At 45.4% G+C, this 25,264-nt stretch overlaps 1 protein-coding gene across 2 annotated transcripts in view; it reads left to right on the top strand.

The window, feature by feature from the left end:
* The window catches only part of PLCD4 (phospholipase C delta 4), a 149,228-nt gene extending 131,201 nt beyond the window's left edge, over positions 1-18,027 (top strand). For both annotated transcript variants that reach the window (XM_077447883.1, XM_077447884.1), the window contains 4 exons: positions 2,630-2,808; positions 12,310-12,445; positions 15,578-15,727; positions 17,548-18,027. In XM_077447883.1, the coding sequence (XP_077304009.1) occupies positions 2,630-2,808; positions 12,310-12,445; positions 15,578-15,727; positions 17,548-17,663 (581 nt within the window). In that variant the 3' untranslated portion in view covers positions 17,664-18,027. The remainder of the gene's footprint in view (positions 1-2,629; positions 2,809-12,309; positions 12,446-15,577; positions 15,728-17,547) is intronic.
* The last annotated feature ends 7,237 nt before the right edge of the window (positions 18,028-25,264 follow it).

The raw sequence follows: 25,264 nt of genomic DNA, 5'->3' as shown, positions 1-25,264 counted from the left end.
TCCCAATTAAACATGATGGGAATCCCCATTGATAAGGGATATTTGCTGCTACCAACATCTCTGTGAGCGGTTTAAGTCGCCTTCTTCTTCTTAGGGTCTCTACCGCCAAGTCTGAATAAATCTGCAACTCTGCGCCCCCAAATGACAGCCCTGGGTTAGTTCTGATCTTTTCCATCACCTGAGTCTTTTCCTCAACATAATGGAACCTCACTATTACATCTCGTGGGTGTTCTGACCTCCTTCCTAAAGATCGTGTTATTCTATGTATTCTATCTATCCTTAAAGGTTCTGAGATTTCTCTATCTAAAAGTGGGTTGAATATTTGATGGGCCACTTCTTTGAGTGTAAGGCTATTATGGGACTCAGGGAGGCCTTTTATCCGTAGATTCTTTTTCCTACTGCGATTTTCCTGGTCTTCTAATTTATGCATTAGGGCCCTATTTCCTTTCCGTAGTGCTGTGACCTGCTCTCGCATTGCTTCTATTCTATGCTCATGGATCTCTACTCTATTTTCTATTTCCTCTACTCTACCCAATACCTGCCCGATATCCACCCTTATTGTGGCAATTTCTATCTTAAGGGAGGTTTCCATTTTTTCAAACATCTCCCCAAGCATCTCTTTTAGATGTAAAGTTTGCTCTAAGGGTGGTGATCGCCCATTACCCCCCGGAAGTACCCCTTCTTCCTCCATAACTTGCCTCCGCCCCACCTGCGTTTCCTCCTGTCTTCCCCCTTCCCCCTGTGTAGGCCTTTCATTTTTCTGGTTCTCAGATAATTTTGCGGGGATATTCCTCTCCGGTCTACTTTCCCCCCCTCTCTGTCTGCTGGATCCCGCCCGCGTAGCTTTCTCCACCCTAGGACTCCCACTCTCCTCTTCTCTTATGGTGGAGTTAGCCGCCATATACCTTTGGATCCCTACGGGACTTGAGACTGGGGTGGACGGTTTTACTTTACTCGATTTCCCCTTCATAATGCAAAAAAAAAAAAAAAAAAAAAAAAAAAAAAAAAAGGCACTGAGATGTAGGGGGGTTCTAGTAGTCACCAGACCTCACTAATTTACTCAACTATCTACGTCTGTCTCCACCTTTCTTCACTTAAGGGAGAGAAAAGCACAGGCAAAGCGCAGATAGAGACAAGAAAAGAAACACCATTTAGCCACAATAATATCAGCATAAGTCCAGGTATATTACATGGATAGGCTTCTTCGGACCACCTGTTTCAGGAAAAAAAATAAAGTCCACTTATCAAGAAAAAATTTTTTGCAGCGACCCATAGGAGAGTTTGCTTTCAGGGGTCTATATCGTAGTCTCTGATGTTACCAGACCATCCGTTGCACAAGTTCACACTGGCAATATCATGCGGTATTTCACACAATTGTTCCCCTTCAAGCCTCTATTGTTTCATCAAAGAGCTTTCGTAGCGCAATATTCACTATGAGTGCTTTAGGTAATTCTCCCACCTTAGTCTACAGGCGCGCATATGCAATAGTAAGGGAATAGTGGAGCTTCAAGAATACTGGGATTTCACCAATGCGGTAGACCCTCGGCATTTAAATAGTTCTTCAATATAATACCCGTGTCAAAGACAGGTAGCTCTCTTCCGGGATACCTATTGGGGGGGTTGCTGTTGGGCCCTCATTCCCTCATTCCCTGAGTCACTCTCCAGAGCCAAACGACCATCCCCCTGTCCCAGTTACCACACTCCCTTTACAAATAGCATCTGCAGATTTCAGGGTGCAACTGTGTTGAGCCCTCACAGGCTGTCAGCTTACCACCTCCCTGGCTCAGTCCTCAAGGCCTGTCAGTGTCTCTGCACTGTCTCAGCGGTCATCCACCAACCTTTACTCTTCCAGTGCCTCTGCCAGGGTACTGATACGGGAAGCGAGGGGGCTCAGGGATGCAGTTTTCTCCAACTGACAGGGACCGTCTGTGTTGCAGGCGAAGAGCGGCGGCGCTGTTGTATCTCACGTCTCCGACGCTTGTATCGGCTGTCTAATCCGCTCGCCTCTTCCGCTTGTGCTGTGCCTCAGCGGCGTTTCAATTTAGCCGGCAGATTCGTCAGACTCATGGTTTCCTCTCACGGCGCCAAGCTCCATACAGCGGGAGACATCCGGAATGCGAGGGAGAGCGGGGAGAGTACAAAGGGTACGGAGGGTCGAGTTCCGAGGCCACGCCCCCTACGTCATGACGCTGCACCGCCCCGTGCTCACATCTGGTGTGATGATCACCCCTAATGTTCAGCCGACGAGGGACTTATGACATCATACACAGTTCTCTCTCTAACTCTTGTGAGAGTTTGCCAGGAAGGGAGGGGATGAGTCATAAGAGGGCCAATCACAGCTGGAGGCGTGCCTCTGTGTAAATCCAGGAAGTGAACAGACAACAGCTTCAGCTGCCCACAGTTAAAATGGCTGCAGCCAGACTCAGTGGAGGGAAATTTCTGCAGCATATTTGGCAAGTACAGAATCACAGTATATATAAAATAATATGAAAAGTGGTTGGAGGGAAAAGCAATGATGTTTTTATTACAAATTATGTGAACAGACTGCAGTTCCTCTTTAAATTGAAAAAGGCTTGTTGCGGCCAAAGCTAATGGAAGTGGCACTAAGAACTGTCCTTTGACTCCTCAGTGGCGCTGAATTTCCAGACAGCCGGGGTGGAGATGGATCTGAACGATGGACTTTTCCAGCAGAACGCCCGCTGCGGTTATGTCCTGAAACCCCCCTTCATGAGAAGTGTAGACACCAACTTCAACCCGGATCAGCCTCAGGACACCGCGGGCTATTCTCCAGTCACATTGTCCATACAGGTAAGCGGCTTCCCAGCTGTTCTACAGTTGGAAAGTAAAATGGTTCTGCATTCGGTATGTTAACCCGTCACCCATATATGCAGCATCGCGAAAGTGGGCTGTCCTCCAAGGCGCCGCATATATGCGCTCCGGTGGTTGTGCTGAAAGCGTACCCCGTAAAGCACTCCCACCACAGAGACTGAGCTGTCAATGACAGCTCAGGGTTTCATACTTATGATTGGGAACCAGGAAAACCTGCTCCCAATCATGTGATCGCTGTGATAGCCTGTGATTGGATATCGCAGTGATCAATCAGCAAAACCTGCCCTGTTCTCTGTTTCTCCTTCTGAATGGAGAAAAAGATACATTGTATCTTATCCTCATTAAAACAAACAAACAAAAAAGCTTGCATTTAAAAAAATAAATAAATATACAAATAAAATAGATCAGCGCGTGACCTGGGTTACTGTAATGCCGTGTACACACGACCGGACTTTCCGGTAGACTAGGTCTGACGGACTTTCGGCGGAGTTCCGATGAACTTTCCAAACGAACAGACTTGGCCACACACGAGCGGACTAAGTCCATTCAAAAGTCCGTTCATTTAGAACACGATGACGTACGATGGGACTAAAAGAGGAAGTACCCAATAGCTTCCCTTGCGTCGTATTTGGTCTGTCGGACTAGCATACAGACAAACGTTTTTTTCCCGATAGGAATTGAGTCCATCGGACAGATTTGAAACGTTCAATTTCTAGGTCCGTCTGATATATTTTTTTTTATGTGAAGCCCACACATGATCGGATTGTCCGACGGACTGATTTCGTCGGACCTAGTCTGCCGGAAAGTCCGGTCGTGTGTACGCAGCATAAGGGTCAAGGTTGGGCTCACAGGTCAGCAGTCAAAGGTCGCAGATTTAGATTTTTTTTATTTTTATTTACTGTCTAATGTTTAGGTAGGATAGAAAAAAAAATGAAAAAGTGGAATGCACTATCAATCCTCGGTCCTCTAATGGTTTAAATAAACAAATGAAATACACATATGTGGTATCACCATAAACATCAGGAGTAGGAGAATTTATATTATTATTTTTATTTTTTTCATGGTGGGTCACAGTATTGGCAAAAAATATACAGATAGAGCCAGGGGTCAAGTGCTGGGGAAAAAAGTGTGGGAACTCTCACCCAAGATCCACTCCCCCACCAAAAAAATAAATAAAGAAATAAAGGTACGCTCATATGCATATATATTTCACAGAAAATACAGTACATATATAGTAAAGTGCCAGTTTACAAATACAAAATAAGTTAACTTGTCAAACAGAATAATCAACACAATGGGTGATGATCTTTCCCTCGCAGGGAATTTCTAACACAAATACACCCTGTTCCAAATTCAAATACAGCAAATTAGAAAATATCACACAAACTGGAATAACGTTGCCCTTGCCGTGCAAGATTATTGGCAACGGATCAAAAAACTCATGGATCGGATCATTCCTTGGATCTGAGTCACAGATCGGATCTTTTTTCGGATCAGCAAATAATAAATTTGCAAAAACCTGTGAAAAATGTCACCACCATATAGTCCCCACTGCAATATACATCTCCCCTACTGTAATATCCACGTCATCTCCCCCAATAATATTTTGGCTGAGCATGGATGGGTATGGCTGGGTATTAGCAGAATATGTATTGGCAGGGTAAGTATTGGCAGGGTATTGCAGAATATTGGCAGGATAAGTATTGGCAAGGTATTGCAGAGTATTGGCAGGGTATGGCAGATTACTGCTGGGTATTGCAGATTATTGGCAGGGCATTGCAGGGTAAGTATTGCAGAGTCTTGGCAGGGTAAGTATTGCAGAGTAAGTATCGGCAGGTTATGTATTGCAGAGTATTGGCAGGGTATAGCAGAGTATTGGTGGAGTAATGCAGAGTATTGGTGGAGTAATGCAGAGTATTGGTGGAGTAATGCAGAGTATTGGCGGAGTATTGTTGGAGTAATGCAGAGTATTGTTGGAGTAATGCAGAGTATTGTTGGAGTAATGCAGAGTATTGGCGGAGTAATGCAGAGTATTGGCGGGGTATTGCAGAGTATTGGGTAATGCAGAGTATTGGCGGGGTAATGCAGAGTATTGGCGGAGTATTGGTGGAGTAATGCAGAGTATTGGTAGAGTAATGCAGAGTATTGGTAGAGTAATGCAGAGTATTGGTAGAGTAATGCAGAGTATTGGTGGAGTAATACAGAGTATTGGCGGAGTATTGGTGGAGTAATGCAGAGTATTGGTGGAGTAATGCAGAGTATTGGTGGAGTAATGCAGAGTATTGGTAGAGTAATGCAGAGTATTGGTGGAGTAATGCAGAGTATTGGCGGAGTAATGCAGAGTATTGGCGGAGTATTGGTGGAGTAATGCAGAGTATTGGTAGAGTAATGCAGAGTATTGGTGGAGTAATGCAGAGTATTGGCGGAGTATTGGTGGAGTAATGCAGAGTATTGGTAGAGTAATGCAGAGTATTGGCGGAGTAATGCAGAGTATTGGTGGAGTAATGCAGAGTATTGGTGGAGTAATGCAGAGTATTGGTGGAGTAATGCAGAGTATTGGCGGAGTATTGGTGGAGTAATGCAGAGTATTGGTGGAGTAATGCAGAGTATTGGTAGAGTAATGCAGAGTATTGGTAGAGTAATGCAGAGTATTGGTAGAGTAATGCAGAGTATTGGCGGAGTAATGCAGAGTATGGGCGGAGTATTGTTGGAGTAATGCAGAGTATTGTTGGAGTAATGCAGAGTATTGTTGGAGTAATGCAGAGTATTGTTGGAGTAATGCAGAGTATTGTTGGAGTAATGCAGAGTATTGGCGGAGTATTGTTGGAGTAATGCAGAGTATTGTTGGAGTAATGCAGAGTATTGTTGGAGTAATGCAGAGTATTGGGTAATGCAGAGTATTGGCGGAGTATTGGTGGAGTAATGCAGAGTATTGGCGGAGTATTGGTGGAGTAATGCAGAGTATTGGCAGAGTATTGGTGGAGTAATGCAGAGTAATGCAGAGTATTGGTGGAGTAATACAGAGTATTGGCGGAGTATTGGTGGAGTAATGCAGAGTATTGGTGGAGTAATGCAGAGTATTGGTGGAGTAATGCAGAGTATTGGTGGAGTAATGCAGAGTATTGGTGGAGTAATGCAGAGTATTGGTAGAGTAATGCAGAGTATTGGTGGAGTAATGCAGAGTATTGGTAGAGTAATGCAGAGTATTGGTGGAGTAATGCAGAGTATTGGCGGAGTAATGCAGAGTATTGGCGGAGTATTGGTGGAGTAATGCAGAGTATTGGTAGAGTAATGCAGAGTATTGGTGGAGTATTGGTGGAGTAATGCAGAGTATTGGTAGAGTAATGCAGAGTATTGGCGGAGTAATGCAGAGTATTGGTGGAGTAATGCAGAGTATTGGTAGAGTAATGCAGAGTATTGGTGGAGTAATGCAGAGTATTGGCGGAGTATTGGTGGAGTAATGCAGAGTATTGGTGGAGTAATGCAGAGTATTGGTAGAGTAATGCAGAGTATTGGTAGAGTAATGCAGAGTATGGGCGGAGTAATGCAGAGTATGGGCGGAGTAATGCAGAGTATGGGCGGAGTAATGCAGAGTATGGGCGGAGTAATGCAGAGTATGGGCTGAGTAATGCAGAGTATGGGCTGAGTAATGCAGAGTATGGGCTGAGTAATGCAGAGTATGGGCGGAGTAATGCAGAGTATGGGCGGAGTAATGCAGAGTATGGGCGGAGTAATGCAGAGTATGGGCGGAGTAATGCAGAGTAATGCAGAGTATTGGCAGAGTAATTTAGAGTATTGGCGGAGGGGTAATGCAGAGTATTGGCGGAGGGGTAATGCAGAGTATTGGCGGGGTAATGCAGAGTATTTGCGGGGTAATGCAGAGTATTGCAGAGTATTGAGTGACTAACCTGGTTTACTAGTCTTCTCGCTCGGGATAGAACTGGGTAGAGGGGAGGGAGGAGACAGTCCGTATGCCAGCGGCGTGTGTCTGCCGCTGGCTGCGCTGGAGGGCGCATGCGCACTGACTCCAGTGCGTGCCCGCGTGTACGGCCGATGTCATGTGACCGGTTGCTAGACGCGGAGCGGCCCTAGCCTAGCAACCAGTCACTGACTCGGGCGGCAGAGGAGCGGCGGGCTACGCACGAGCAGCAGGCTCCTCCGGCTGCTAATGGGAACGGCGTTCCCGTTGTGGAAATAGTACGGGAACGCCGTTCCCATGCGTTCCCGCAGGACTCGAGCCCTGGATAGAGCATTTCACTCTCTCCCAGGGGGTTATTTTTGATGTCTCTATAATCTTAACCACTTAAAGTGGTTGTAAACCCTTACAAACCACTTTGACCTACAGGTAAGCCTAGATTAAGGCTTACCTGTAGGTCCAAGAAATATCTCCTAAACCTATATGGTTTAGGAGATATTTGCTCGAAAACAGGCACTGCTGTCTACGGCGCATGCGCCGTAGACAGTGGTGCTCAGGCTCACTGAGCGCGGCATTCTCAACGACGGAGCTGCCGCGTGTGGCGGCTCCCGTGCGCATGCGCGGGAGTGATGTAATCGCGGCTTTGCCGAATGACAGCGGCGGAGCTGCGAGACCCCACCAAGAAGATGGATGCGCCGGACTACAGGGGACAGCGGCGACTTCGCTGGCTCCTGTGTCAGGTAAGTGACACATAATGGACTACTATGCGATGCATAGTAGTCCATTATGCTTTGCCTTTGCAGGAAATGAAAGAGGAAGTAAACTCATCAGGGTTTACATCCTCTTTAAGGACCGAGCCTCTTTTTCAGACTCGATGTTAACATGTTTAAAACAGTTTTTTTGGCTAGAAAATTATTGTTTGCGAGAACCCCCAAACATTATATATTGTTTTTATTCTAACACCCTAGAGAATAAAATGGCGGTCATTGCAATACTTTTTTTCACACCGTATTTGCTCAGCGGTATTACAAGCGCACTTTTTTTGGAAAAAAATCACCAAAAATAAGACAACAGTAAAATTAGCCCATTTTTTTTTTATATTGTGAAATGTAATGTAATGTTACGCCGAGTAAATTGATACCCAACATGTCACGCTTCAAAATTGCGCACGCTCGTGGAATGGCGTCCAACTTTTACCCTCAAAAATCTCGATAAGCGACATTTAAAAAATTCTACAGGTTGCATGTTTTGCGATACAGAGTAGGTCTAGGGGTAGAATTATTGCTCTCACTCTACCGATCGCAGCAATACCTCACATGTGTGGTTTGGCTACCGTTTTCATATGCGGGTGCTACTCACATATGCGTTCGCTTCTGCGTGCGAGCTCGTCGGGACAGGGTGTTTTTAAAAAAAATTAATTATTATTTATTTTACTTGATTTTATTTATTTTTACACTGTTTAAAAAAAAAATTTCGATCACTTTTATTCCTATTACAAGGAATGTAAACATCCCTTGTAATAGAAAAAAGCATGACAGGTCCTCTTAAATATGAGATCTGGGGTCAAAAAGTCCTAAGATCTCATATTTGGACTTAAATGCAATACAAAAAAAATTGTCATTTTAAAAAATGACATTGAAAAAATGTGCCTTTAACCACTTGAGATCCGCGCTATAGCCGAATGACGGCTACAGCGCGGACCTCAATAGACGTAGTCCCGTGCACGAGCGGCCTGCGCGCCCCCTGAGGGGCACGCGAGGCGCGCTCTGTGATCAGCGAGTCTATGAGACTCGCCTGATCACCGATCCGAGGAAGGGGGTCGATCCTGACCCCTTATCACGTGATCAGCTGTCAGCCAATGACAGCTGATCATGTGATACAATGGAGCCGGTAATCGGCTATTATTCCTCTTTGCGCTGTCAGAAAAAAAAGAGCCAATCACCGGCGGCCATGATCGGGACATCAGTCCCGATCATGGCCAGCCCTGCCAGTGCCCACCTGCCCCCTGCCAGTGCCACCTCAATAAAAAATAAGTGCCCCCGTCAGTGCCACCCAGAAGTGCCCACAGTGCCACCCAGCAGTGCCCACAGTGCCACCCAGCAGTGCCCACAATCTGCCTCAACAAAGGTGCTGCACCCCAGTGCCACATATCCGTGCCCATCAGTGTCATCTACCAGTGCCCAGCAGTGCCACCTACCAGAGCCACCTATCAGTGCCACCTATCAGTGCCCATCAGTCCCATCTATCAGTGGTACCTATCAGTGCCCCTTAGTGCCACCCATCCGTGCCACCCATCCGTGCCATCTTATCTGTGCCCATCTTTGCCCATCAGTGCCGCCTTATCTGTGCCCATCGGTGCCGCCTTATCTGTGCCTATTAGTGCTGCCTTAACTATGCCTATCAGTGCCCACCAGTACAGCCTATCAGTGCCCACCAGTGCAGCCTATCAGTGCCCACCAATGCAGCCTATCAGTGCCCACCAGTGCAGCCTATCAGTGCATCCTCATCAGCGCACTTCAATGAAGGAGAAAAATTACCTGTTTGCAAAATTTTATAACAAACTATTAAACATGATTTTTGATTTTTTTTGCATCTTTTTTTGTTTGTTTAGCAAAAAATAAAACTCCCAGCTGTAATTAAATACCACCAAAAGAAAGCTCTATTTGTGGGAAAAAAATGATAAAAATTTCATTTGGGTACAGTGTTGTATGCCCGTGCAATTGTCATTCAAAGTGCATCAGCGCTGAAAGCTGAAAATTGGTCTGGGCAGGAGGGGGGTTTAAGTGCCCAGTAAGCAAGTGGTTAAGAGCTATGGGCGGAAGTGACATTTTGACATCGCTTCCGTTCTGCTATGGTATAGAGACGGGTTGGGGCCATCTTAGCCTCACTCACCTCCATACCACAAACAAGACAGGTCCCGATCGCCTCCGCTGCTACCATCGGCTCCGGTAAGCGACGGAGCGCGGGAGAGCGGCGGGAGGGGGGTGGCGCCTCTCCTGCCGCCGATAACGGTGATCTCGCAGCGAACCTGCCGCATATACCACCATTATGGTACACACGACCGGCGCCTGAAGAGATGGATATCTCAGTTGTGGCAGCAGCTGCTGTCGTTACCGAGATATCCCTCTTCAAAAAAGGGACATACATCGTCGTGCGCTGGTCGTAAAGTGGTTCATTTTTTGGGGACAGTAACATGGCCCTGAGCATTAGATACTCGTATGCTTGGGTTTAGCTGAATGTGTCTATCTACTGGATATTCTGGTCTGGAAGATTGTGTCTATCCAGACTGTTGAAAGCTTATATATATGCTTATTGCACCACCCCCTGTCTGAGGCTACAATATGAGGAAGTTTGGGAGCCCACAGCTGGTTCCTACATATCCTTAAGAACTGTTCTTTTCCTGTGAGCCAACTCCTTTCCTGTATTGGATTATTCTTCTTTAACTATGTGTTGACCAAGACTGATTCTCCTGCAAGATAGTGAGACACGTTTTCCTTTTTCTTGCAACCAACAAATCCAGAATGTGTCCTGAAGAAGCTTAACAGAGAAACACGTTGACACACTGGGGCTCACCTTACATACTATATATATATTTTTATGTATATGTTTTTTTTAATTCTAATTTTTATGGTCATTTTTTGTACCATTTGCCATGTATGTTTCTATATTCTAATAAATATTATTTTCTATATCCCTATTGTTTACTGTGCCATCTAAAGTCCGATTTTGGGGTCACCTTCTGGGACCCTTTTTTTTTGTACTCCCTCCTGAAGCCTTTTGGGACACATGACAGGTCCTAGAAGACTTTGGGACTAGTCAAAAGAGCGCCGTGGTATTCACGCATGCGCAGTGGGTACCGGGCTGTGAAGCCGCAAGCTGTCAGCCAGGTGCCCATAGTCGAGGTGCCGGCTCTGCCGAGGAAGGAGAGAGTGTGAAAACGGCTGGGGTGAGTGCACCGCTGGAACGTGGGACAGGTAAGTGTGTGCTTGTAGCTGCTGACTTTTAATAAGCATGAAAGTGACTGGAAATCCGCTTTAACCACTTGACAACTAGGCACTTGAACCCCCTTCCTAACCAGACCAATTTTCAGTTTTCGGTGCTCTCGCACTTTGAATGACAATTACTCAGTCATGCAACACTGTACCCATATTACATTTTTGTCCTTTTTTCACACAAATAGAGCTTTCTTTTGGTGGCATTTAATCACTGCTGAGTTTTTTATTTTTTGCGCTATAAATGAACAAAGACTGAAAATACTGTAGAAAAATAAATTTTTCTTTGGTTCTGTTCATTTGTAAAAGGAAGGAGCCGTTAAATTACAGATTTACCGGCTCCTTCCTCTGCTCTCCATCCTGACAGAATGAGGACAAAGGGGGTGGAAGAGCACGGAGGGGGGCAGGAGCTGGGCACAAGGGGGGCAGGAGTACGGAGGGGGACAGGAGCGGAGCATGAAGGGGGACCGGAGTGGAGCATGGAGGGGGACCAGAGCAGAGCATGGAGGGGGACCAGAGCTGAACAGGGAAGGGGGACCAGAGCGGAGCATGGAAGGGGGACCAGAGCGGAGCATGGAAGGGGGACCAGAGCGGAGCATGGAAGGGGGACCAGAGCAGAGCATGGAAGGGGGACCAGAGCAGAGCATGGAAGGGGAACCAAAGCAGAGCATGGAGGGGGACCAGAGCAGAGCACGGAAGGGGGACCAGAGCGGAGCACGGAAGGGGGACCAGAGCGGAGCACGGAAGGGGGACCAGAGCAGAGCACGGAAGGGGGACCAGAGCAGAGCACGGAAGGGGGACCAGAGCGGAGCATGAAAGGGGGACCAGAGCGGAGCACGGAGGGGGACTGGAGCGGAGCATGGAGGGGGACCAGAGCAGAACACGGAGGGGGACAGGAGTGGAGCACAGAGGGGGACCGGAGCGAATACATTTGCCCAAGTACTCGGGCAAATGTTCGGTATTGGCACCGATACCGATACTAGTATCGGTGCAACCCTACTAGGCATGATGGGAATTGTTGTTCCTGAACAACTGGAAGGCCATAGTTTGGAGACCCCTGCACTAGAGGGTGAACACAAGAAACCTCCAGAATCCTGCAGAAGGGGGCCCCATGTTACGACTAGCAAGGGGCCTCCACAGAGTTTAATCGGGCACTGCTTGGGGAGATTTCTCCTAGCTTTTTCTCCTGAAGACAAAACAGAAAATGAGGGGGAATCTCTCCAAAGTGAAGGTAATCCTCCCATAGATGTCTTAGCAACAAGTATCCTCAATGGAAGATTTCACCTCTATTTCTGTTCTGGTCACAACTCAAAATCTTGGATCTTCCCATCACTTTCATTCCTGGTGATAACGGTCATTGGGACAAATAGAAAGGATGAATTTCCCCAGTGGGGACACAGATAGGGTCCCTAACCCTTCCCTACCAGTCCAAAATAAAGAAAATAAAAAGTTTTGGATAAACCTCAAATGAATTGTTTATTTTACATTAATGACCAGAGTCTGTATAATTTATTTATATTTAAATATAATTTAGATAAATGTGTGCCTCTACAATGATGTTATTGTGTGCAGGTGATTAGCGCTCAGCAGCTGCCTAAGGTGGAGAACAGTAAGGAGGGCTCCATTGTAGATCCTCTAGTAAGAGTGGAGATCTTTGGTGTTCCTATCGACCAAATGAAGCAGGAAACCAAGTATATAGAGAACAATGGTGAGTTATGTGGAGTCTCGCCACCATCACGTCATCTATTCATTTAATTCGAATTACTGTTGAGGTCAAATGGTTTGGACAATGCGGCAATGGTTTTCAGCCAATGGCTCATCCCCTTATCCACCACCCTTTCCTATTTCTTTTTGTGGGGATGACCATCACAGCAATGGGCTAATAGTAAGACACATGGTGCAGGAGTGGCTGGGCCAGGACCAATGCCTAGGAAGCCATTTGCTACTTGCACCATTGGTTTTAGGGGTACAGTGGAACAATGCAATGGATCATATACTGTACACTATACAGGAAATGTTTAACTAGTAAGCCCTTGTACACATGGTTGGACATTCTGACAACCAAATTGGTTGGATTTTGTCCGACGGATTTTGTCCGAAACTGTTGCATACACACGGTCGGACAAAGTTGTCGGAAAATCCGATTGTACATAACGTGATGACATTATTTTGTTACCACGGGACTACGTTCAGGCTAGTAGCCAATAGCTTTGGTCTAGGAATTTGATCTGAGCATGCATGGCACTTTGTCCGTCGGAGTAGGCTACACATGATCGGAGTATGTCCTATCAGAGCATTTTGTCGGAAAATTTTACGGACAAGTTGGAAAACTACTCAGACGGAAACAGTCCGATGGAGACCACACACAGTCGAATTATCCGGCAAAACGGTCCGATAGGACACATTCCGTCGGAATCTCCGACCGTGTGTACAAGGGCTTAGACTTACAAAAAAAAAGGCCCCACATGCTTGCTTTAGTTCCAGACAGCTAAATGCATTATTATTAATACAGATATTCATAGGCACGCTCACAGGGCTCCAGTCCAGGGCCGCGGTTAGAAATAATGGGGCCCCATACACCCCCCCAACCCCTGCCCAAACCTACAACAGATGCCTACACCTCAAAATTGGAAAAAAGTCCCTCCTCTGACCCCACCTCCTGGGCCCTACTGTTAACCTGATGGGGCCAAAGGAAATGTAATTTAAAGCCCTTAAGCAAGTGAGAATAAGGGTGTGATCTATTAAAATCCATGTATTATTTTGGGCAGAAATTAACACTAAAGCTGCCCCGGGCCCCCCTGTTTAGCTGATGGGACCTGGGCCCAGTACAACAGGACCAGTTATATTGCCTTGTCAGCAGCCCTGCTCCAGCCACCACCAAACAAATCTGCTTACCAAAAGATTAGACCTTATGAAAAAAGAGGGCGCACCATCCTTGTGCATTATCCTTTGATATATTTATTAGAAGAAAAAATATTAAAAACTACAAAGATGGAAAGAAAACGACACTGTAACAATCTTGGTCTTGTGACAATCCATCTGCTGATAGCAGTCTCCGGATCCTGAAGAGAGGACGTGCAAACCACTGCTGGCTGACGCCTTTCGAAGGATTACCTTCTTCCTCAGAGCCTCATCACACAGGAGGTCTCAGATCCCTTTATACTGATCATCAGAAAGATGGATGGCTCCAGTCTCACCTTTATGTATGTTGAGGGCAACTACATATACTTTATCTGAGTCGTATGTGCAGAAAAAGAAAGAGGAAACTACACAGTGTAGCGATTTTCCAATCAGTTTATCAAATAAAGGTAAATACTTATGTAGCCAAGTCCCGGGCCTCTCCAGGCCTAACGGTGACCTCCAGAGTTAGGGACAGCTGATATCTTTCTATGTAGAGTTGGTTGCGAGGCATGGTGGGTGTAATGCAAGGTAGATTCAGGGGCGCCAGAAACTTCTTGAATGCAAAAGAGATTTATTTTCCCTTGAACAGAACCAGGGGAAGAGACGGTTAGGGCCAGGATACCCTTTTCTTTAGTAGTTGCAATGTTAATTAGCAGACTCTGAAACTCCTATAGGTAGACAGCCAAGCAGGGAAAGGCACCCAGCCGAGCATCACATCTGCATGTGTAGACACGCTGTCTCCTATGGCAACAATCTTGAACAGTTTCTAACAAAGGTTGCAATGAATTCTTTCACTTCCTCCACAATCTCCTTTTTAGATCTGCACTTAACTGAGCTTCCAGTCTAATGCTTAGACCCGCTGATCCACTGCCACTGGATCTCCTGAGCTCTTCCAATCTTCTCACTGAGTATCTTCCTCAAGTGCCACCCTCGCGTCCCTGCTGGGTCCCTAGCTTGGCACTCACAGATACTCCTTAAGCTTCACCCCACTGGCCGGCTCGGTCCCTGGCTTGGCACACAAGGCTGCTCTGCAAGCATCACCTCCGCTGGCTGGGTCCCTGGCTTGACATCTGCTGAAGTTTCCCAATTCTTCACCGTCCCCGGTTGGTGAGAATACTGCTCCGGTACTTGCTTCAGCTACTCACTGTGGTCCCCGGTAATAAGGTGGATGGTCCCTTGGCGACAGCTTCCCCTCTACCTTTGACCACGACAGGTTCTCTGGCCAGCACAACCGTCGCTTCTGGCTGGACTGCAAACCGCAATCCCAACCCTGCATTGCTCTCCTGCTTCTGGATAGGCCCTCAGACAGCCTAGAAGCCAGATGTCCCCAGGATAGGCCTTAGGCTCTGGCCTAGCAACCTGGGGCAGTACAACACACGTCCACCCAGACAGCTGTCCAGGTGGCACAGAACCCCGATCACCTGAACACACCCAAATAAATAGGCTTTCCCAGCAGGCCAAGGGACCCAAGAAGATCCCTGCCCATTGGCTGAGATACCCCATCTATTCCTAATCTGTCCTTGCAATGCCCTTGTCTCATCTAATGCCACCAGATACCCGGCCATCTAGTGACAGAAGAGAGAAGTGCAGCAATTCCAGAATTAGGGTGGAATCAATTGATCTCCTATCAATTGGCCAAGGCAACCATACCTGGCAGGTAAATTTACTAGCAACCCTGCCTAAAAATCAGGGTGCTACACTCACAAGCACCTACGGGTTTCGTCCTACAGAACATCTTCTGAGGGATGTCAGAGTAACTTGTAAAATGTATCTTTTCTTTACATTCCAATAAAAAAAAACTCTAAAATAATGTCTCAGTTTTGTGTTTACGTCTATATCTTGGTAATCCACAAATTCCTATAGACGTGTCTCTGCAGAAAGCAAACATCCCATTGAAAATGTAAATTAACATGGTTTTTCTCTCCTCCTCCATTCAAAGGATTTAACCCATTGTGGAACGAAAAGCTGCTGTTTAAAATTCACGTCCCAGAGCTGGCCCTGGTAAGGTTTGTGGTGGAGGATTATGACAAGACCACAAGGAATGACTTTGTTGGGCAATATACTCTACCCTTCAAGAGTATCAAATCAGGTGAGCAACGTCACATTGGGTTTGATTTGTCAGTGGTGTTAGCAGTTAAAGCTTAACTCTGGGGAAAAAAAGATCCCTTGCAGTGGGTCAGTTTGTTTTGTCAAGGGGCGAAGGGGGACACTTTTACTTACCTGATCCTCAGCTCCTCCAGCAGGCGGCGCTCCCCCGCATTCTGGCGTTGGACTGTCTCTCTGTGTCAAAACAATCCAGGGCTATGCTTTGGTCTTTATGACATCAGGATCCTAGATGGCTAGAGTTTGGGGGAGAAGACGCTGCAGGGACTGCTCTAGCTGCAGGGGTCTCCAAATTTTCTAAACAAAGGGCCAGTTTACTATCCTTCAGACCTTATGAGGGCTGGACACTGGTCAGTGAAAAGGTCCCAACATCACTGGGAAAAAATAATGCCCTGTTGTTTGTTTCAATGGGAGTAATTGTGCCTCATCATTGGTGTCATTGGGCCCAATTGTTGGTGTCATTGAGAGAAAGCGTGCCCCATCATTGGGAGGAATAGTGCCCCATCGTTGGTATAATTGAGAGGAATTGTGCCCCATCACTGATGTCATTGGGCCACATTGTTGGTGTCATTGAGAGAACTGTTGCCCCATTGTTGGTGTCATTGTGAGGAATTGTCCCCCATTGTTAGTGTCATTGGGAGGAATTGAGCCCCGGCGTTGGGAGGAATTGTGCTCCATTGTTGGTGTCAGTGGGAGGAATTATGCCCCAATGTTAGTATCAGTGGATGAACTCGTGTCCCAGGGGCCAGGTAAAAGCAAGCAAATGGCCCCATATGGCCCCCGGGCCACAGTTTAGAGACCACTGTCCTAGACCTAAACGAGCAAGTAACACTTGCAGCCGGGCTGCAACACTTTGCCTGGAATTGAGCTTTAACTCTGACCGGTTAACCATAATTTATCCCCCTTATTTCTGCTCCTAAACCAAACCTTAGCTGTAATCACCCCAACTTCAGCAAAAGGGACGCCAATTGCCTGCAAAAGTAACCGTTTCCTTTTCAATTAACTCTAAACTCAATCAATAAAATCTCATATAAACTTCATAAACACATTTAGGTAATCGAATGCAGCACATATCCTCCTCTTTTGGGGTCCCCCACCGGGTTTTCTGGCTTCTCCTGCCTTCCAAGTGCCCCCCCCAGCAAGCCGCATGCTAGGGATGCACTCATGCGGGCTCGATCCCAAGCCACACTGTGTGCATCTATTGACACACGTAGTTCAGCTTGGCCTAGCCCCCACTTCTTCTTCACTGGATTTGAGCCAATGGCTCAAGCTGCACTTACTTAGTCCAGTGAGGAGGGAGAGAGAGAGAGCAGCGCTGCTGTTCTCAGGTACAAGGACGGCTGCAGGGGCTTCGATCTAAGGTAAGTAATTCATAATGAGCTAGTATACAATGCATACTAGCTCATTATGCCTTTGTCTTGCAGGTTTTTTTGTTTTGTTTTTTTTGTACTAGGGTTTACAACCACTTTAATGCTCCATTGGCACTGTCATTTCTGTTTTCAGTCACTAGGTGGAGCTGTATGTTCTCTTTAGTGAGCTCTATGCAGTTGGAAGGTGTAATTGCCTACTTGTTTTCTACTGTTTTGTACATTACAACTTTGCATTCTTTTGTCAGTGTTTATGGAACATGTACTGTATGCTTGAATGTGTTCAAATAAAAATTTCTTCTGATTTAAAAAAAAAAAAAAAAGATACAAAACTGCTATTGTTTGAACTGTTTAAACTTAATCTTTAAATATTTTGTAAAATTTTTGCATATATTAACATTTTTTTGTTTTGTTTTTTATGTTGTGCCCCATTCCACAGGTTACCGCCATATTCACCTCTTATCTAAAGACGGCATGAAGATTGCACCGGCCTCCCTGTTTGTTTTTATCCGTGTCATGGACGTAGCAAGTCTTGTGCAGGGTACTGAGGTCTAAAAGACTCCTCCGCCTGTTGAAGTTCGATGTCTTCTACGCAGAGCCTCGGTGCCAGTCCTGAACGCCCAGCTTCATCCCCGTTTGTCCAGCTGCATTTTGCACACCCCCTAGAGAACGCTAACTTGTATATATTATATATGTATAAATATATTTAGCTATTTTTTACCTAATATTTATTATACAGGTGTATATTCTGGTGCTATTCTATTTAAACTGTTTATTTGCTGGTTAGCATCGCTAATGTTACTGACTATGGACTATTACGCTGCCTCCTGCAGTATGAACAGTGTTATTTATCTCGCAGTGCAAGAAAGTGTCGATAAACCATGAAGTATTAAACACTATTCGAGTTCTCTGCTCTGAACTGGTGTGATTTTATTTATTCAGCAGTGTAAGCAATTGTTTTACACAGAAAAATACCCGTTTTACTTGCTGCACTGAAATCCCAAGTAGTATTGTCAGCCCTGTCCAGTTCTCTTCTCCTGGACTACAAAACACCTTCTCCTTGCTTCATCTCTGTTACATAAGGTGGAGGAGTCCTGTAGTCCAGCAGGGGCAGGAAGAGGCAGTGTTGTTGGCTCACTGCAGAAAGGTAGGAGCAGATCAAAGGGTATTTTTCTGCACATGCACCATAACATGTTGATGTATAAATAATAGAAAAACGATAGTAATAGTGAGAATGAGGACGCTGCACATCCCTCAATAGCAAAGGTTCCCTGTGGGGTTTTGAATTGCAGCAACAAAATACAAAAATTTGAAAAAATATATAATTTTATTTAGAAACAATAGTTACATCAAAGAGACATTTGTTTAAGTTAAAACATGAGTGCTGTGGGTGAAGCTAATGCATGTACATAAATATTACAGCCATTGAGTACAAAAAAGGAAAAACACAGCATGATATAAGTATGTAAATCATACTGAGAAATCCACACGCGTTTCGACCTTTAACAGTAGAGGTCTTCTTCTTCTGGGGGAGCGAGCAAAAAAACTCTAGAGAAAAAAAATACATATATAGTAATAATAGAATCATTTAAAAACCAAAATGTGATGTTACTTGTTGACATTTTGGTTTCTAAATGATTCTATTATTACAATGTCTGTTTTGGTTTTTTTTCTCTAGAGTTTTTTGCTCGCTTCCCCAGAAGAAGACCTCTACTGTTAAAGGTCGAAACGCGTCTGGATTTCTCAGTATGATTTACATACTTATATCATGCTATGTTTTTCCTTCTTTTTGTACTCAATGGCTGTAATTTTTATGTACATGCATTAGCTTCACCCACAGAGCTCATGTTTTAACTTAAAGGGGTTGTAAAGGTTAATTTTTATTTTCTAAATAGGTTCCTTTAAGCTAGTGCATTGTTGGTTCACTTACCTTTTCCTCCAATTTCCCTTCTAAATGTTTTTTTTCTTTGTCTGAATTTCTCACTTCCTGTGACTCCTCAGTAAGCTGTTCTGACTGACTAAACACCGCTCGGATGATGGTGTGAAGTTTACTGAGGAGAAACAGGAAGTGAGAAATTCAGACAAAGAAAAAAAACATTTAGAAGGGAAAGTGGAGGAAAAGGTAAGTGAACCAACAATGCACTAGCTTAAAGGAACCTATTTAGAAAATAAAAATGAACCTTTACAACCCCTTTAAGTTAAAACATGAGCTCTGTGGGTGAAGCTAATGCATGTACATAAAAATTACAGCCATTGAGTACAAAAAAAAAGGAAAAACATAGCATGATATAAGTATGTAAATCATGCACTAGCTTAAGGGAACATATTTAGAAAATAAAAAACGAACCTTCACAACCCCTTTAAGCAAATGTCTCTTTGATGTAACATTTTTTTCTAAATAAAATTATATATTTTTGACATTTTTGTATTTTGTTGCTGCAATTCAAAACCCCATGGGGAACCTTTCGTATTGAAATGTTGATGTATTACAAAGAGGCACTACATATGTTTTTATTTTGCCTAAACATGCACTTTGAGTGTACTTTTTAAATGACTAGTGTTAGTGCATACATTTCAGCCTTTTGAAATTCCCTATACAGCAGAGATCACATTGGGAGAGGGAGAAACAACACAAGTAGCCAATTAGTCCGGCTGCAGTGCTCATGTACTAACAAGGAACAATCTCACAGGAGGGACGACAGACAGAGAGAGGAGCACACCAGGCTGTTAAATCTCCTTCAGTGTCTAGTCACAGGCTCTGGGATGTGGGGGGCAGAAGGGGCACCTGCCCCGGGTGTTGGCTGTACTGTATGTGCAGTGAGGGGGGGGGGTGCACTGGGAGCTCCCCTCTCACTGTCAGGAGTGACTGCAGTGTTACTCTTGTCAGCAAGGTGTTTGCCACCCGAAACGTGGCGGTACTCTGTACCGCCACCTCCGGCACTAACCCTCTGCTCCACAGAGGTCGGTATTCACTTGTGAGCACAAAAGCGTCTTCCTGTGCCCATATGTGTGTTTACATATGACACAGCAAACCTCAAGTGACAGTGCCTCCTCAGCTCAGGGGGAGCGGCTGCCAAGAGGCTAGGCACATATCCCTCATCAGTAGCGCTGTACTAGGCAGCTCTGTGTACTGGATGGCTGTGTGAGGAGGGGGAAGTTCTGTGTATTTAGGGGCTAGAATGTGGGAGGGAGCTCTGTTCATTGGGGGGGTACTAAAAGGTGGGGGATATCTGCGTATTGGGTGCTAAAAGGTGGGGGGGAGATCTGTGTTTTGGGGGTGCTAGGAGGTGGTTGGGAGCTCTGCGTACTGGGGTGCTGGGAAGTTCTGTGTATTTGGGGTGCTGGGAGGTGGGGGGAGCGCTGCGTATTGGGGGGTGTGTTAGGAGGTGGGGGGAGCTCTGTGTATTGGGAGGATACTAGGAGGTGGGGGGAGCTCTGCTTAGTGGGGGTTCAAGGAGGTGTTGGGAGATCTGTGTATTAGGAGGTGGGGGGGGCTCTGTGTATTGGGGAGTTGAGAGGAAATATGTGTATTGGGGGTGCTAGGGGATGGGGGGATCTGTATATTCTGGGTGGGGTAGTTCTGCACTGGGGAATAGGGGGGACCTCTGTACTGGAGGGTGGGAAGACGGGGTGAGCTTTGTGTACTGGGGGTTCTAGGAGGGGGGGCTCTATGTAGTAGGAGGGTTCTAGGAGGTGGGGGGAGCTCTGTGTATTGGGGGGGTGCTTGGAGATGGGGGGAGCTCTGTGTATTGGGGGGTGCTAGGAGGTGGGGGCAGCTCTGTGTATTGGGGGGTGCTTGGAGGAGGGGGGAGCTCTGTGTATTGGGGGGTGCTAGGAGGTGGGGGCAGCTCTGTGTATTGGGGGGTGCTTGGAGGTTGGGGGAGCTCTGTGTATTGGGGGGGTGCTTGGAGGTGGGGGGAGCTCTGTGTAGTGGGGGGGGGGTGCTTGGAGGTGCGGTGAGCTCTGTGTATTGGGACTGTATTAGGAGGTGGCGAGCTGTTTATTGGGGCTGCAAGGAGGTGTTGGGAGATCTGTGTATTAGGAGGTGGGGAGAGTTCCGTGTATTGGGGGGCTAGGAGGTGGGGGGAGATCTGTGTATTGGGAAGGTGCTAGGAGTTTGGGGGGAAAATCTGTGTATTGGGGGAGTGCTAGGAGGTGGGGGGATCTGTATATTGGGGGTGCTACTGGGTGGGGTAGCTCTGCACTGGGGAATAGAGGGGACCTCTGTTCTTGGGGTGGGACAACAACTCTGTACTGTGGGGTGGGAAGACAGGGTGAGCTTTGTGTACTGGGGCATGGGAGAAGGGGGAAGCTCTGCAATGGGGGGAGGGAAGGCGCAGTTGCCCATCTTCACCCTGGGCACCGATTGACCTTGTTCTGGCACTGGGGGGGGGGACAAGACCCATGAGTGTTACTGAACTGCAGTAGAAACATTGTTAAGTCTAGAAGCTGGCTGCGCTGTGTCTAAGAGCTGTGTAAATTAACTGGAAAAAATACAATCAATTTGTAAGGTAAAAAAGCTCACATATATGTATTTCATCTGTGTGTTTATCTGTTTGCCTGGAGTCTAGCTTTACTGTTGTATTCAGAATTTCTCAGAGAGCCCCGAGGTGCCCTGGCACCATGTGGAGCCCTGGCTCTATTAGCTCCTGGTAGTGAAAGACATAAGATCTTTATAAAGAAGAGTTTTTACAACACTGTTTTGTCATTTTATTACTAACAGTGATTAATATCTGTTAGCTGATAAGTTCCACCCTTATTTATTTATTGGCGGTACTGATATAGCAAAAAGAAAATAAATGAACCGAATGTGCCACAAATAATGAATATATCACATTGAAATTGATGCGACCTGAAATGAAAAATTGCTAAAAAGTCCCATGCAAAATATATTAGCAAACATCAAAAAAACTTTAAAGCGGGAGTCCGCCGGGACTCCGCATTTTTTTTTTTCTTTAAAAGCCAGCAGCTACAAATACTGCAGCTGCTGACTTTTAAAATAATGACACTTACCTACCTGTCCAGCGCGCCCGCGATGTCGGCACCCGAAGCCGATTTCTTGATCGTCGCTCGGGTGCTGCCGCCGCCATCTTGGGTATGGGAATCAGGAAGTGGAGCCTTTCGGCTTCATTTCCCGGTTCCCTACTGCGCATGCGCGAGTCGCGCTGCGCAATAAGGACGGTCCCCGCTGCCTCTGGGATCTGTGTGTTTCCCAGCAGGCAGCGGGGGACTTTCGGAAAGGGGCGTAATCTACGCCCCTTTCCGCAGAGAGCTATCCCAGAAGTGGGTGCAGATACCTGTACTGTACAGGTACCTGCACCCCCCTCCCCCCTGAAAGGTGCCAATTGTGGCGCCGGAGGGGGGGAGGGTTCCGATGAGCGGAAGGTCCACTTTAGGGTGGACCTCCGCTTTAAGCAATAAAATTTCCAAGTCCCAAATAAAGTGCTTGATCCGTGTTTGATAAGTGCTCACAAGACGGTGGCCCCACATAGATGTGAACTCACCCCTTAAAATGGACCAACTAATTCTAGTTTGGTCAATCGCCCATGTGGGGCAAAATAAAAATAAAGCACAACCCAGTCAGATTGGTGTAGCCTTAAAGTGGAACTCCTGGCACAAAAATGTTCATTGAAATATATTCTTCAATAACCATAAAGCATATAAATCTTCTGTCTGCAGCAAACACTAGAGCTGCACGATTCTGGCCAAAATGAGAATCACGATTTTTTTTTTGCTTAGAATATAAAGATCACGATTCTCGCGACGTAGAATCTTTCACATTATACAAAAAAAAATTGGGCTAACTTTACCGTATATAATGTTTGAGGAATCTAAGTAATTTTTTAGCAAAAAATAAAAAATAAAAAATAATTTTGAACTTGAAGCCAACAAATGTCAGAAAAAGGTTTAGCGTTTAAGTGGTTAAACTTTCCTTATTTACACACAGTGTCTATTCCTTTGACAAATTGTTACAATGTTTATACTTAAGTTCCACTGCTAAAGAACGTTGTGATTCTTGACCGACTGTCTGCTTTTTTTCTTCCTATATTTTGATGGCTGGGGCTTCAGAAGAGCTGAGAGAATTCTTTGCATAGCAAGAATCGTGAAACATTTTGGTCAAGATCGCAACAGGGGAAAAAGAAAAAAAATCCTGATGACGATTGTGGACGATTAATCGCGCGGCTCTAGCAAACACCTTTGCCAATAGTTATTACCTTGTAAAATTAGCAGTGACATCTTCACTGTGCTGTACATAGCTCGTGCAGAGCTGTGGGAGGGGCACAGAAGGCTCCACCCACTATAGGCTGCCTGCAGAAAACTGCAGAAGGGGGCGGAGACAAGACCGGTCACCCTGCACAAGGAGAGAGATCAGCAGTGATCGGTCTTTACACGAGAAGGGATAGTTCTCTATATTTCTCACTCAAAAATATGGGGGAGGGGTGTTATCCCCTAACACAATATGAAACTCTTCCCCTCTAGCTTGAAGTGTATATATTATAGTTATATTTATATAAATTGTCAGACACTGGAATAAAACCAAAAAGAATTAGAAAAAAAGAATTAGAAAACAGCTGTGTTTACTTTTCTGATAATTCTTCTGACTATATTGTTCATTTTGGTGTACCACGATCACACTGAACTTACCTTTCTGGTTAAACAAATATTATATCTCTTGTGTGGTGTCTAGGTGCAGGCACCTCTGTAGTGCGTTTACTAATTTTTAAAATTTTCTAATTCGTTTTGGTTTTATTCCAGTGTCTGACAATTTATATAAATATAACTATATTATATACACTTCAAGCTAGAGGGGAAGAGTTTCATATTGTGTTAGGGGATAACACCCCTCCCCCATATTTGTTGAGTGAGAAATATAGAGAACTATCCCTTCTCGTGTAATATCTTAAACCAGAACAGCGCGACACCAATCTACCCTCACGTTGTAACTAAGTGGATTTGGTTTGATCCATCTCGGTGAACGCAGCAGTTCCTCGATCTATCACATAATAGTGGCAGCGCAGGAATAACTACCCTATTAGTGATCGGTCTTTATTGCAGGAAATCTCACACTGGACTTCTGCACAGATTTGGAAGAAATACACAAAAATCACCAAAATTCAAGGAAGAATACACATGAAGAATGGATTTAGACATTAATTGCTTCTCCCGGAGTTCAGCTTTAACTGTGACAACCGATAATTTTTTTTTTTTTCTAAAAGTTTTAAAGAACCAGTCCACCCATAATGGAAATGATGGGTCCCAGAGAGTCAAACTGTCTCATAGATTTCTGTATCTCCAGCAGACTTTTAATGAGATCTCTTGCTCTTGATCTGCCATGACTAGTACAGGAGTCCCCACTATCTCTGCGGATTTACAGTCAGGTCCATAAATATTGGGACATAGACACAATTCTAATCTTTTTGGCTCTATACACCACCACAATGGATTTGAAAACGAACAAGATGTGATTTAACTGAAGACTTTCAGATTTAATTTGAGGGTATTTACGTTCAAATCAGGTGAACGGTGTAGGAATTACAACAGTTTGTATATGTGCCTCCCACTTTTTTAAGGGACTAAAAGTAACGGGACAGATTAACAATCATCCATCAAACTTTCACTTTTTAATACTTGGTTGCAAATCCTTTGCAGTCTATCACAGCCTGAAGTCTAGAAGGCATAGACATCACCAGACGCTGGGTGTCATCCCTGGTGATGCTCTGCCAGGCCTTTACGGCAACTGTCTTCAGTTCCTGCTTGTTCTTGGGGCATTTTCCCTTCAGTTTTGGCTTCAGCAAGTGAAATGCATGCTTAATCGTATTCAGGTCAGGTGATTGACTTGGCCATTGCATAACATTCCACGACTTTCCCTTAAAAAACTCTTTGGTTGGTTTCGCAGTATGCTTTGGGTCATTGTCCATCTGCACTGTGAAGCGCCGTCCAATGAGTTCTGAAGTATTTTGCTGAATATGAACAGATAATATTGCTTGAAACACTTCAGAATTCATTCTGCTGCTTATGTCAGCAGTCACATCATCAATAAATACAAAAGAACCAGGCCCATTGGCAGCCATACATGCCCACGCCATGACACTACCACCACCATGCTTCACTGATGAGGTGGTATGCTTTGGATCATGAGCAGTTCCTTTCCTTCT

Source organism: Lithobates pipiens, unplaced genomic scaffold, assembly GCF_037356315.1.
Source record: "Lithobates pipiens isolate NorthernLeopardFrog02 unplaced genomic scaffold, aLitPip1_a1.2 Scaffold_22, whole genome shotgun sequence".
NCBI lineage: Eukaryota > Metazoa > Chordata > Amphibia > Anura > Ranidae > Lithobates > Lithobates pipiens.
The sequence above is the reverse complement of the archived record's forward strand: the minus strand, read 5'-3'. Positions and strand labels throughout refer to the sequence as shown.